Source organism: Acomys russatus, chromosome 27 (assembly GCF_903995435.1).
Source record: "Acomys russatus chromosome 27, mAcoRus1.1, whole genome shotgun sequence".
Lineage (NCBI taxonomy): Eukaryota > Metazoa > Chordata > Mammalia > Rodentia > Muridae > Acomys > Acomys russatus.
In genome coordinates, this window is record NC_067163.1 from 13,930,474 (window position 1) to 13,944,359 (window position 13,886).

General features: G+C 42.4%; 1 protein-coding gene across 1 annotated transcript in view; it reads left to right on the forward strand.

Annotated features, from left to right (window-relative positions):
- Kat6a (lysine acetyltransferase 6A) overlaps positions 1-13,314 on the forward strand; it is an 86,292-nt gene extending 72,978 nt beyond the window's left edge. Inside the window, 3 exon segments of the mRNA XM_051170037.1 lie at positions 1,994-2,593; positions 5,332-5,644; positions 8,044-13,314. Coding sequence (XP_051025994.1) covers positions 1,994-2,593; positions 5,332-5,644; positions 8,044-10,697 — 3,567 coding nt within the window. The 3' untranslated portion in view covers positions 10,698-13,314.
- The last annotated feature ends 572 nt before the right edge of the window (positions 13,315-13,886 follow it).

Here is a 13,886-nt window from a genome sequence, read left to right on the forward strand (position 1 = left end):
TATTTATGGTTTTTATAAATATTTGTAAATATATCATGATTTCTTACCAACAAAATATCCTCACTAGAGGACAAGGGAGATAGATGTGTAGTTGTTCAAATCATTCAAACTAGAGAACCTTGTTTGATCCCTGGAACTCATTTTAAGAAGCTGAGCACAGTGTCACACACTTGTAATTCTAGTGCTAGGGGGTGGAGATGGGGAAAGCCTCAAGCTAACTGGCCAGCCTTGCTGAGTCTCATAAAATAGACAGAGGGGCTGAAGAGAGATCTCAGTGACTTAGAACACTTGCTGCTTTTTGCGGAGGGTCCATTCCCATGACATTCATGGCAGCTCACAGCCACTGTAGCTCCAGTCTAAGAGCTGCAACACCCTCTTCTGGCCTCCTCAGAGATTGCAAGCATGTGGTACACAGATACACACTGATAAAAAGGAAGGTGTCATTCCTTAGGAAGGATACTCAAGGTTGTCCTCTTGTCTCCATATGCACATGCACAGATGTGTGTGTGTGTGTGTGTGTGTGAACTTGTACAGACATGTACATAAAAACATGTACACACACCAATAGTCACATTAAAACTTCAGAGTTTTATTTTAATGGTAGAAATTTCAGGAATATTGTTTTTATTTACATTTGTTTGTTTAAGGTTTAGGCCACTAGGAAACCATTAGATTTTTGACATTCTGTTTATTAAGACTAATATTTACTGGAGTGTCAGTATGAGCTACATTTTAAACTATATAGTAATTAGAGAATCTAAATTGAGACTCTATGTGACAGCTGTTAAAATGAAATAAAAGTGCATTTTCCTTAAGATGGAACATGTAAGAGCTATTATAAGCATGTATATGCTTTCAGTAGAACACTGAAGTTTCCCTGGAGTCACAGATGCCTTCAAAGCATTAATGATAAACTGGTCTGCGCTTAGAGTTTCCAGTATTTTTCTTCAGTGATAATATCTGGTTTGGGTTTTCCTTTGACAATCTTTTTTTTTTTTTTTTTAAAGTAGTGCTTTCATCCTTTATGTCCTCCTCTGATAGGTGAGAGAGAGAGAGAGAGAGAGAAAAATCTCATCTACTTTATTGCATTCTAATTTAAATATTTAAGAAAAAAAATTTTTAATTGTCCCATATTTCTTGAATGTCTACTTCTTGCCCATGTCCTTATAGCCTAGCAGTTCTCAACCTGTGGGCCACAATCCCTTTGGGGATTGAATGAACCCTTTCATAGGGGTTGCCTGAGACCATCAGAAAACACAGATATTTACAGTACAATTTCTAACAGTAGCAAAATTACATTATGATGTAGCAATAATTTTATGGTGGGGCCACTACAACATGAGCTGTATTGAAGGCTCCCAGTGTTCAGAATGTTGAGAACCACTGTTATAGCCTGTTCTTTCTTGTTTTTATTTCAATTTATATCAATTTTTATTTCTAGAAAATGTTATAATCTCATCTATTTATAAGACCACCAACACTTTGATATCAAAGGTGATATTTCATAGTGATTATGAACACAAGATAGAGTCAGATGTTCTGGATTTGTGCCTCCTTCACAGAATGGCATCATCATACTTCACTGTGTGGTTGTGAAAATTAAACCAATAATGCATATAAATACATTTTAAAATGTGCCTACCAAGGAAAAGATAGATATTCATGATAGCTATTAAATACTTAATAATTTCTTTCTAAAGTTCTGCTTGCTTGCTTGCTTGCTTGCTTGCTTTTTTAATTGTTTTTTGTTGTTGTTGTTTTGTTTTGTTTTGTCTTTTTGGGTTTTTTTGAGACAGGGTTTTCTCTGTGTAGCCTTGGCTGTCCTGGACTCACTTTGTAGACCAACTGGCCTCGAACTCACAGCGATCCACCTGCCTCTGCCTCCCGAGTGCTGGGATTACAAGCATGCACCACCAGGCCAGACTAAGTTCTGCTTTCTTATCTCAACCAAACAGACTGAGAAATTAACCAGCATTGTTGTTTTCTTAATCAGGTGGGAAAGTCTGTACCTCGGGAGAACAGAGATCAAGACTCTTCCTCTTTAATAGAAAGTGAAAAGAAACCGGAAGTTAAGGAACTAACTAGTTCTTCACGGCTGAGCAAACAAGCCCTTCCCCGGGACAGTCTTCCTGCAAATAGCCAGCAGCCTCGGAGGGGCCGCTGTGGGAGGAGGAACAGAAAGACCCAGGAACGTTTTGGTGACAAAGATTCCAAGATGCTTGTGGATGAGACATTATCAACTCCTCAGGAACAGTATGGAGAATGTGAGGAAAAATCAGAAACCTCCCAAGAACGGTACACTGAGATGGAAGAGCAGTCGGCAGCCCCTCCAGTGCAAGCAGATGGGAAAGTGGACATCCCCAAGGGAAGGTTCAGTGAGAGTGTTGAGTTGTGGCGAGGACAGCTGAAGAAAAGCCCCGAGACCCTGAAGTGCCGGTTGTCAGAAGGAAATGACAGACTGCCATGCTGCTACACTGATGGCGACAGGGCTGTCTTTAGGGGCTTCAGTGAGAGTAGTGAGGAGGAGGAAGAACCAGAAAGTCCTCGGTCAAACTCACCACCAGTTCTCACAAAGCCCACCCTGAAAAGAAAGGTGATGCATCTTTATGTCCTGTCTCCCTGTAGCTGTGACTTGTGTAGGTTTGCTCTGTCCTGCAGCTCTGACGTAGAACACACTGTGGTTCATGTGTTACAAACTTGAAACTGCAAATACATGAAAGCAAGTAACTGAAGCTATGGAAAGTGACAATCCTGGTGGGATGGCACTGACTACTCTGCCAGACATGCCCCAGGCTGTGTGTGCATCTCCACATTACCTGAGACAGTCAGAATGCCAGCTGCCATGCTTGAGAGTCATTTCTTTCTGTGGCAGGGCTGTAAGAAGGTGCACGCCTGTTTAAAGGAAAACCTTTAAAAAATGTTTTTAGATTTATATATTATTGCAAAGACAGTACACAATGTTCCCATAAGCTCCAAAATCAGTCCCTCTGTTAGGCACATTTGTTACAGTTCATGATCTACAACATAGACATTAGTAGAGAGCATACTTTATTCATAGTTGTGGTTTGCCTAAGTGGCCTTTCTCTGGTTAGGATCCCGTCCTACATTCTGTGATACAGTTAGTGGTTCTTTTCAGGGTAATGAATTTCTCAGACTTTGTATTTGATAGGACCTTGAAGATCATGAGGCCAATTATTTTATACATTACCCTTCATTAATTAGAATGAGGTCATGTATTTGAGAGTGAGGCAGAGAGGCACTTAAGCATCACCTCTAGTAGCCATATATAATAAAGTATGTCAATCAGTGTGGATCAGTTAAAACAACACATTTTGTTGTTGATGTTAACCCACTTGGGTTTCTCTGCTGTTGTTGCTTTTCTTCCCCGTTTCATATTATAGTGGAGGAAAGGCATTGCATGCAGATCATACTTAAGATACATATGGCTACTTACTCTAGGAGCAGAGTGTCTGCATAGATAAGCTGTGTGTCCAGTCTGTTGTCTCTGTTCATAGGACCTGATGCTTGCTTCTTTAACCCTGTAAACTTGCAGCTCAGCTCATCCTTCCCAGCACCAGGCATTTGGAGGGCCTTTGTTTTGCTCCTGTTATATTCATAGTCTCGTCATCATGGGAAGTTTGTTCTGTTTTAAGCCCTTTCTGACACTACAAGATACTATAAACTTAGCTTGCATACTTCTTGCTTCAGTCGTAAAATCAGCCCTTTTCTAAGAAGCAGAGCCATTTTTAATCTAACTTGAAAATTCTCAGTAGATTTTGAAGTAGAGAAAACTAAATCTATTAACCCTACTGTTGATTGCATTCTCACAAAGAATATATTTATGTGCTAAAACAAATATGTTATTTTCTTGTGTTAAAAACAAAACAAAACAAAAAAACCCACAAAACCACAAATAGTGGGTGTTAGAGATATGGCTCAGTGGTTAAGAGCACTCTCTGCTCATTCAAAGGGCCTGAGTTCAATTCCCAGCATTCACATAGCAGCTCACAACTGGCTGATGCTATCTTCTGGTGTGCAGATGTACGCGTAGACAAAGTGCACATATACATAAGATACATAAATAAATTTTTAGAAATAATTATAAATTAATAAGTAAAGTTATTGTAACACACATCCAAATATAACAGCTAGTGAAATTGTATACAAAGTACTTAGACATTCTTGAAATTCACTTAAAGGAGACTCAATAGATTATTTCACAGCAATGCCTAGATGTATGCCCTTGAGTGAGTGCTAACCTTTCTAGCCTCTGTAGAACAAGAATTTGATTCAGTCATCCCTTGGCTATTGTCTCTATTGGTGACATCACTATGTAATTTAAGCTATCAGGTCAGCCCCGTGTAAGCATGTCCTGGTGCACCAAGTTTCAATCAGTGCTGTTACTTTTCTTTCACATCAAATGAATACATTTCAGCTCTGCATTTCTGTGCTCCCCTGTAACTAGCTTGCCCAAGTGGTGTGCAGACTTACTGATCTACTAATGCATGGTGATGCATGAGATGTAATGTTTCTATGCCTTTTGCTCTTGAACAAAAGTAGAGGGGATAATATCTGAGGCACTGCAGTGTTGAAGCAGGTGAGCTGATAATGCACTAACAGCATCTGCTCTCGGGACACCTGCTTTTTAATATTGTAAGGCTGGAGTTAGTATCTAAAACCTTTGTGGAGAATTTTTGTTGTTTTCTTTTTGTGTGTGTATGTGTGGGGTGGGTGGGTGAGTGTGTGTGTGGGGTGGGTGGGTGAGTGTGTGTGGGGGGTGGGTGGGTGAGTGTGTGGGGGGGTGTGGGGGGGTGGGAGTGTGTCTGTGTGTGGGGTGGGTGGGTGAGTGTGTGTGGGGGGTGGGTGGGTGTGGGGGGTGGGTGGGTGAGTGTGTCTGTGTGTGGGGTGGGTGGATGAGTGTGTGTGTGTAGTGAGTGGGTGAGTGTGTGTGTGTAGTGAGTGGGTGTGGGGGGTGGGTGGGTGAGTGTGTGTGTGTGGGGGGGGTGAGTGTGTGTGGGGGGGGTTGTGCCATAGTAGGTATGTAGAAATCAGGCAACAACCCTAAGGGTTTACTTCCCCATGTCAATCCAAGGATTGAAGCCAGGTTGTCAGGTTGCCCAGGTTGCAAAGCAAGCACCTTTATCTACTGAGCCATCTTACTGACCTACAATTTTGTGTTCTTAGTACTTTATATCTTTACCAAAATATCTTTTGGAAACTACATCTTCATTTCAAATATGCCAGTTCTACAAAGTTTTAAAACTTTCATGTTACAGCAGAAAAAGAATGTTCCTTACTATGAATAAAATAGTTGCTTTCTTTACTAAATAGAAACCAATTCTTCACCGAAGAAGAAGAGTCCGCAAGCGGAAACACCACAATAGCAGTGTAGTCACAGAAACTATTTCTGAGACCACTGAGGTGTTAGATGAGCCTTTTGAAGACTCCGACTCTGAGAGACCAATGCCAAGGCTGGAACCTACATTTGAGATTGATGAAGAGGAGGAGGAGGAGGATGAAAATGAGCTCTTCCCCAGAGGGTACTTTCATCGCTTGTCCTCACAGGATGTCCTTAGGTGTCAATCCTCCTCTAAGAGGCCATCTAAAGAGGAGGAAGAAGAGGAGGAGTCAGATGATGTGGATGGTATGTCATAGAAGTATTTCTTAGAGAAGTTTCCATGTGTCTTTAAATACGCAGTTGTAGTAGCTACAAACCCTTCTACAAAGGGTTAAAGTAAACACAACTCACAGGCAGAAAGGGAAGGGTTGGTATATCCGTATTCATCCTTGCATTTAATTTGTTTTAATCTGTACCTCTTCTTAGCTTTGCAGGAAATCTTACTATTGGAAGTTCTTCCTTTTTGCCTGATACTGTCTAGTTTTTTTCCTGGCTCTTCAGTGAAAGGGTGATGGAATAACTGATTGCTAGACTTCGTGGTTGCTGGTGTTTATCTGTTTGGCTCATTGCTGCATGCTGAGTGCTTAAGATAGGTGCTTATCCAGATAAATAAATGTGCAGGAGGCACTTTGAATATCGATGGGAACTTCTGTCCTCTGTTCAGGAACCTTCCCGGATCAAGCCTCTAATATATCTCACTCAGTCAGTAGTCTGTCTCTTTTTGTTGGTTTGTTTTTATCTTGTTTTGTTATTTAAAACACTCTGGCCTGCCTCAGCCTGTTTGGTCTGCGATTATAGAGGTGCACAACCCAGTCACCAGTTGTGCATGTCTAATAAGTGGCAAGGATAGCAAAAGGAGCCACCTTATAGGGTGTAGCTAAAATTCCAGTCATTTACTTGTAAAATAGACTTATTTTTAGTTTCATATTCAGATATACAGTAGCTGAGGCTCGTGTGATGAGATAAGGAAGAAACTAGACTTGCATCCTAACTAGGTTTCATGAAGTAATGAGTTGCCTACACCTGCATTGTGTTTTCTATGAATGGCCTCAAACTCAGCTGTTTTATTTTCACAGATGGATTTGAAGAAATCTAGTAAAGATTTCTTTGTACTCTTTTAAAAATTTTTATCTTTTGCCTTATTTAGTAGAGCCTTTTATTTTATTCTCTTAAAATCTTGACTTTAAACGTAGTAGATAGGACTTGGATTTTTCTGACAGATGTTAGTTTGGTGGTAATGGGCCCCGAGTTCAGTCCCTAGAATCAAAAACAAAACAAAACAAAATCCTTGTGGGGTGTGTTCGTGTATGTAAATGTAAGTGTGTGTATGTATGTGTGCGTGCGCGCGCGCGCGCGCGCGCGCGCGCGCGCGCGTGTGTGTGTGTGTGCGTGTGCGCGCGCGCGTGTGTGTGTGTGTATGTGTGTGTGTCTGGCTTTGAAGCCCATGCTGGCCTCAAGTTTGTGACCCATTTGCCTTAGCCTCCTAAGTATTGAAATTCACACAATACCCAGCACATTTTTCTTATTTTTAAGGCTTACTTTATAACACCTGTTGTTTTGTGTTGGTTGGTTGGTGGGTGGGTTTTTTGTGTTTTGTTTTGTTTGGAATCAGGGTCTCTCTGTGTAGCCTGGGCTGTCCTGGACTCACTTTGTAGACCAGGCTGGCCTCGGACTCACAGAGATCCGCCTGCCTCTGCCTCCTGAGTGCTGGGATTAAAGAGGCATACGCCACCACACCTGGCTGATACCTGCTTTAATGTAATGATCATTAAAGTCTTTGCTTTATAAATGATGATCCAGAGTTTTACTCTTGCTATATATTGCTATGTTTTGGTTTTTGGTGTGAATTGAGGCTTGGTGCTCTTTCTTGAATCACACTGTATGTCACACTGGTATCTCACCTGAAAGCCCTTATTACCCTGACAGTTTTTCTCATACAGCATTGCCTTTGTGGACTCTCCAGATACACCACAAACGTCCCTTTGGTTCCCCTTCCTTAATGTTCATAGCCTTTAAAAATTAATAGAAATGGAGAATGCGTTTTTTAATGCCACTGAACTCTACTTTAAAATTATTAAAATTTTATGTTATATATGTTTTACCACAATTTAGAAAAAGTAGTGCCAGTGCTGAATTTATTTCTTCTGAGTATAATGGGCACTTAGACCTTTTCTTGTTTAGGACCACATGTCAGCGCTTGCTTAAGACTAAGTGCCTTGCAGTTTTCCCCATATAAACATACTGACTAACAGTTGTTCACAGGGGACAGCTCAATTGTGGTCTACCAGAACTGGTTTATGGTCTGACTTTATGTAATGATTTTTGTGGAAACTAACACAAAAACAAAACAAAAAACCAAAGAGGTAGCAAAACAGCAGACAGACAAAGCTGATGTGTGACTTAGAGTTGACGACACTCTTGCTGCTCATTGTGTGCATCTTCATAGAGTTTGGTCTCAAGCTGCTTTTAAGTAGCAGTAGGTGGTAGAATCATGTTGCCCAGGACTATTTCATTGTCCTGCCAGTTCATTGTGTAACTTTATGTGTCATTAATTAGTTCATTCCTTAGATTATTATGTTGGACATGTTGGTCTCAGAGAAATACTAGGTCTTGTAACCTGTCTTTACTATTTCTTTTCTGTCCAGACACTCCTGTCCTAAAGCCAGTATCTCTTTTGCGAAAATGTGATGTGAACAGTGCTTCACTTGAGCCAGATACCTCTACACCTATGAAAAAGAAAAAGGGATGGCCCAAAGGCAAGAGCCGAAAACCTATCCACTGGAAGAAAAGACCTGGACGAAAACCAGGATTTAAATTGAACCAGGATATCATAGCTGTTTCTACACAAGAATGCATAGTTGAGCCTGTGGTCCCCATTAAGCCTGGGCGTAAACCCAGAACTCAAGAGAGTGAAGAAATCGTTGAGATAAAGGAGGATTTGCCCTTGCTGGAAGAAAGGAAGGAGGACCTGCAAACAGAACCAGATGAGGAGGCTGAGGAGGAGGAAGATACAACTGGCAGTGACATCAGAGCCATGTCCCCATTGGACAGCAGCAACAGTCCTGACGCAGAACCAAAAGAACCTGAGGCAGAAGAGGAAGATGAGAAGCCTTTGGACGAGCAGAGGCAATCAGAGGAAGAGCCCCAAGAGCTGGAAGGACAGGAGCAAGAGGAAGAAGATGAAGTGACTGCAGAGGCAAACCAGAATGAAGACCATGATGCCGATGATGAGGACGACGGCCACCTGGACTCCCTAAAGACAAAAGAGCCAGAGGAGCAGCCAGCCAGAGAAGACCGCAAAGAGGAGCCTGGCATTCAGGAATCTTTTTTAGATGCAAACATGCAGGACAGTAGGGAGAATATAAAGGATAAAGATGAAACTGAACTGGACTCTGAAGAGGAACAGCCTTCCCATGAGGCATCTGTGGTATCAGAGACCATGCCAGGGTCTGAGGAGGACCATGAGGAAGATTCAAACACTAAGGAAGAATTAATTGAGCTAAAGGAGGAGGAAGAGATCCCACACAGTGAGCTGGACCTGGAAACTGTACAGGCAGTGCAATCTTTGACTCAAGAAGAAGGCAGTGAGCATGAAGGAGCCTACCAGGACTGTGAGGAAACTCTTGCAGCCTGCCAGACTCTGCAGAGTTACACCCACACAGATGAGGACCCGCAGATGTCAATGGTTGAAGACTGTCATGCTTCAGAGCATAATAGCCCGATATCCTCCATTCCATCTCATCCCAGTCAGTCAGTCCGCTCAGTCAGCAGCCCCAGTGTGCCTGCCCTGGAAAGCGGCTACACACAGATCAGCCCAGAGCAAGGATCCCTGTCCGCACCCTCTATGCAGAACATGGAGACCAGCCCCATGATGGATGTGCCTTCCGTATCAGACCACTCTCAGCAGGTGGTAGACAGTGGCTTCAGTGACCTGGGCAGCATCGAGAGTACCACAGAGAACTATGAGAACCCAAGCAGCTATGATTCCACCATGGGCAGCAGCATTTGTGGGAATAACTCCTCTCAGAACAGCTGCTCCTATGGTGGCTTGTCCTCTTCAAGCAGCCTCACCCAGAACAGTTGCGTTGTTACTCAGCAAATGGCAAACATGGGCAGCAGCTGCAGCATGCTGCAGCAGAGCAGTGTCCAACCTGCTACCAACTGCAATATCAAGTCACCTCAGACCTGTGTGGTGGAAAGGCCTCCCAGTAACCAGCAGCCACCACCGCCGCCGCCGCCACCGCCACCACCACAGCAACAGCAGCAGCAGCAGCAACAACAACAACCGGCACCACAGCCTCCCCCACCACAGCCACAGCAGCAACAGCAGCCCCCTCCACCACAGCAGCAGCCCCAGCCCCCACCACCGCCACAGCAGCAGCCCCCTCTGTCTCAGTGTAGCATGAACAACAGCTTTGCTGCAGCTCCGATGATTATGGAGATACCAGAGTCTGGAAGCACTGGGAACATCAGTATCTACGAGAGGATTCCAGGGGATTTTGGTGCTGGCAGCTACTCTCAACCATCAGCCACCTTCAGCCTCGCCAAGTTGCAGCAGCTGACTAACACCATTATGGACCCTCATGCCATGCCTTACAGTCATTCTCCGGCTGTGACTTCCTATGCAACCAGTGTTTCTCTGTCTAATACGGGACTGGCTCAGCTAGCTCCATCTCATCCCTTAGCTGGGACTCCTCAAGCACAAGCCACCATGACTCCACCCCCAAATTTGGCATCTACTACTATGAACCTCACGTCACCTCTGCTACAGTGCAACATGTCTGCCACTAACATTGGCATTCCTCACACTCAGAGGTTGCAAGGGCAGATGCCAGTTAAGGGACATATTTCTATCCGCTCCAAGTCTGCACCTTTGCCCTCTGCGACTGCACACCAACAACAGCTCTATGGCCGCAGCCCACCAGCAGTTGCCATGCAAGCTGGCCCTCGTGCATTGGCTGTTCAGCGTGGCATGAACATGGGGGTTAATTTAATGCCCACTCCAGCCTATAATGTCAATTCCATGAATATGAACACCTTGAATGCTATGAACAGCTATCGAATGACACAGCCCATGATGAACAGCAGTTACCATAGTAACCCTGCCTACATGAACCAGACAGCACAGTATCCTATGCAGATGCAGATGGGAATGATGGGGAGCCAGGCCTATACCCAGCAGCCTATGCAGCCAAACCCTCATGGAAACATGATGTACACTGGCCCCTCCCATCACAGCTACATGAATGCTGCTGGCGTGCCCAAGCAGTCACTTAATGGACCTTACATGAGAAGATGAGTGAGATGAACTTGCAGTAAAAGCTTAAATATATATAAATAAAGGAACTTTTTATACTGACAAACCAGAGAAAAAAATGGACCTTTTTTCCAGTTAAAATATTACTGTAGAGTTAGAGGAATTTTTCTTTGGTTTATTATTATTATTATTATTACTGTTTTTTTGTTTTGTTTTTAGAAAACCTGATCTCTTTTTGGGGGTTCAACTTTGTTTTGGGTTTTTGTTTTCTTCACAATCTTGAACATTTTACAGTAGAACTCATCTAAAAATGGATTTGGGTAGGGGAAACATGCACAAAATCTTCTCATAATTAAAAGGAGCCTTAATTTCTTTATACACCACATGGACAGAATTTATGTAAACGTGAATTTATTTTATTTTAAAATGTGTGTTTCCCCTCAACTGTCTGCAGCTCCCAATGTTGTCATTTTTAAATGTTATATATACATCTCAAGGGTCAGCCAGACCCTTTCCTCCAAACCCAGCCTTTCATTTCCCACTTCATTCCAGCAGGAGGCACTTAGGGGAGACTGGGATGGAGACATGGAGAGCAGCCCAGGCTCCTTAAACTTAATGTTATTATTATTAATAATAAAGTGAGGCAGGAAATGCTTCTCCTTGTAAAATTCCCTCCCTCCTTCCCTACACACACACACACCTCTGGAAACCTTTCCCCAGGAGTGTTTCTAGGTAGAAGTCATTGAAATACCTGTTTTTCTTGAATCAAGTGTAATATAATTCTTTTTTTAATATTCCCACTCAGCACTCAGAGACACAAAAATACTGTAAGTCTCACCTAACAGCAGAATCTCAGAGAAAAGCTGTTTGCAATCCTTCTCCAGCCTCTGGAGGTCACAGATGGTCAGCTAACAATCAGAAAGGGGAAATGAACCTCTTGGTTTTTACCACCTGGTGAATCAGCCATAACATGCACACTCCACTCACCTCTTGTTTAGTATGTACTTGGAAATGTGGACTAAGGTCTTGTGCTTGCACCTTTGACTCTGGCAACCCTCAGAGCAAGCCCCTGTGATTTGCCTGTCACAAATATTTCATTCGTAGTTTCCACGAAGGACTGTAGTATCAGTGATTTAGGAAACACCTGGTGCACAGTGAGTCAGAAGGGAGGTGGTGGTGTGACTCTTGTAGCTGCCTCAGTGATGCATACCTCTCGTTTTCATTGTGTCTGGAGATCCTGAATTCATCCCCATGAGCCAGTGTGCACTAGCCCCTCTCCTGTGAGGACGAGCAAGGAGAGACCCACCACCAGCATAGTAGGGCACATCTGGTAGCAGGGCTTCAGGAGGCTCGTGTTATTTCACTAGTTCGCCAGTTCTCTTCCTACTTGCTCCAGGGATAGGTTAAAAAAATTATATATATAATTATAATTATATATATTATATATTCCATCATTAGAAGATGGAAACTATTATACCACTTGGTATGTGCAGTCAGATATCCACAAGGAGGACACAGTGCTTAAAGAAACACCTGTAAGCACAAAGTCTCTCCTGTATTTGTACATTTTATAGAAATACATTTTTAAAGTACTAATTAGGCATTACATTTTTTCAAATGCACAGGTTTGTTGGGCTTTTTTATAGACCTTAATTGGCTTTCTCAATTAAGTGTGTTAGATAGAAAAGCAGAATTCCACACTGTACCGCTGTTGACTCTGAGCATGTGCAAGGCTACGTAGGACCCAGTTTCTCTGTATATACTGTCCAGTTCCCAGTCATCTGTAGAATGTGCACCGTGCTGCCCTCTCCCACACCTTCAGCTATGTCACTGCTTCCTGGATGGGACGGGGCAGGGATGGGGGGAGGGAAGGGAGGTCTCTTTGGGAGGAGGGTGGGTCAAGGCAGAAGGGGAAGCTGTTGAAATGAGGGCCGTGAATTCACTTTCTGTTGGTTTGCAGTTGTGTTTGGGTTTTTTGTTTTGTTTTATTTTTAAATTCAATCAGGCAGCTCCCTTTTCCACAAGCCTCTTTGTGACTGTAGAACTATTGTAGAAAAATATGTTCTTTTCTATATTATAAAAGAAATTATCCAACACGGTAATATTGGTACCTGTCATTTTTTCACTTCTGTTTTAAGAAAAAAAAATGTATTTTTAGCAAGATAACTTGGGTAATCTTCTAAAAAAGAAATTTAAAAACTCACTTGTTAGTGACTTTGATGCCTTTTAAAATAAGAGCTTTTTCATTTCATTCCATCTTTAAAATTTTTTATCTTTGTTGTAGAATATTAAAAACTATTTTAAGAAAGATAAAAATTCTCTTTAAAGAGATCTCTAGAGTGTGTGAATAGAGCTCCAGATGCCTCTAAAAGCCGCATGTACAAACTAAGTCTATTCCTGTCTGTTTATATTTGCTTTTCCTGTTTTGTAACCTCTTTGTACTTTGTTCCTGGTGACTTGTAAGCTGAGGGGAGGGGTACCTAGACGCCTTTGTATTTCTCCATGTCATGCGCTCCTGGCCAGGTAGCCTCCCTTCCTCTCCTTGTATGTAATATCTTTTTCCCCCTTTCTAGCAAGTACTTTCAAAAGAACTCTGTACATTTTAACATAAAAAAATAAATTATGTTGAGCCATTTTGGATGTCTGTCTTGCATGTGGAATTTTTCTCCTAACCGGTTCAGACTCTCCGGGATTGTTGCTCCACACCGAGACTTTCCTTCCTCCCCTTCTTAGTGCGGTGTAGTGACAGACTGCACATCTTTTGCTTTGAAATTACAGTGTTCGGGGCTGGAGAGATGGCTCAGAGGTTAAGAGCACTGACTGCTCTTCCGAAGGTCATGAGTTCAATTCCCAGCAACCACATGGTGGTTCACAACCATCTATAATGAGATCTGGTACTCTGTTCTAGCCTGCAGGCAGAATACTGTATACATAATAAATAAATCTTAAAAAAAAAAATGAAATTACAATGTTCATTTATGTGAATGTCTAAGTACCAACAAAAACTGGCATATGGGGTTGTGTTTCAGGCAAGGTCTCACTATGTAAGGCTAGCTACCTAGAACTTGCTACAGACCAGGTAGATGGCCTTGAAACATCCTCTGCCTCCTGCCTTGAGTGCTAGGATCAAAGGATGTTGGAATCTTACTTTCCCCTTTTCTAAAGGAAATATAGTAATGATTTTTATTTATTTATTTTTTTTTGAGAAATCCATTTGAAAAACCTAAAGGG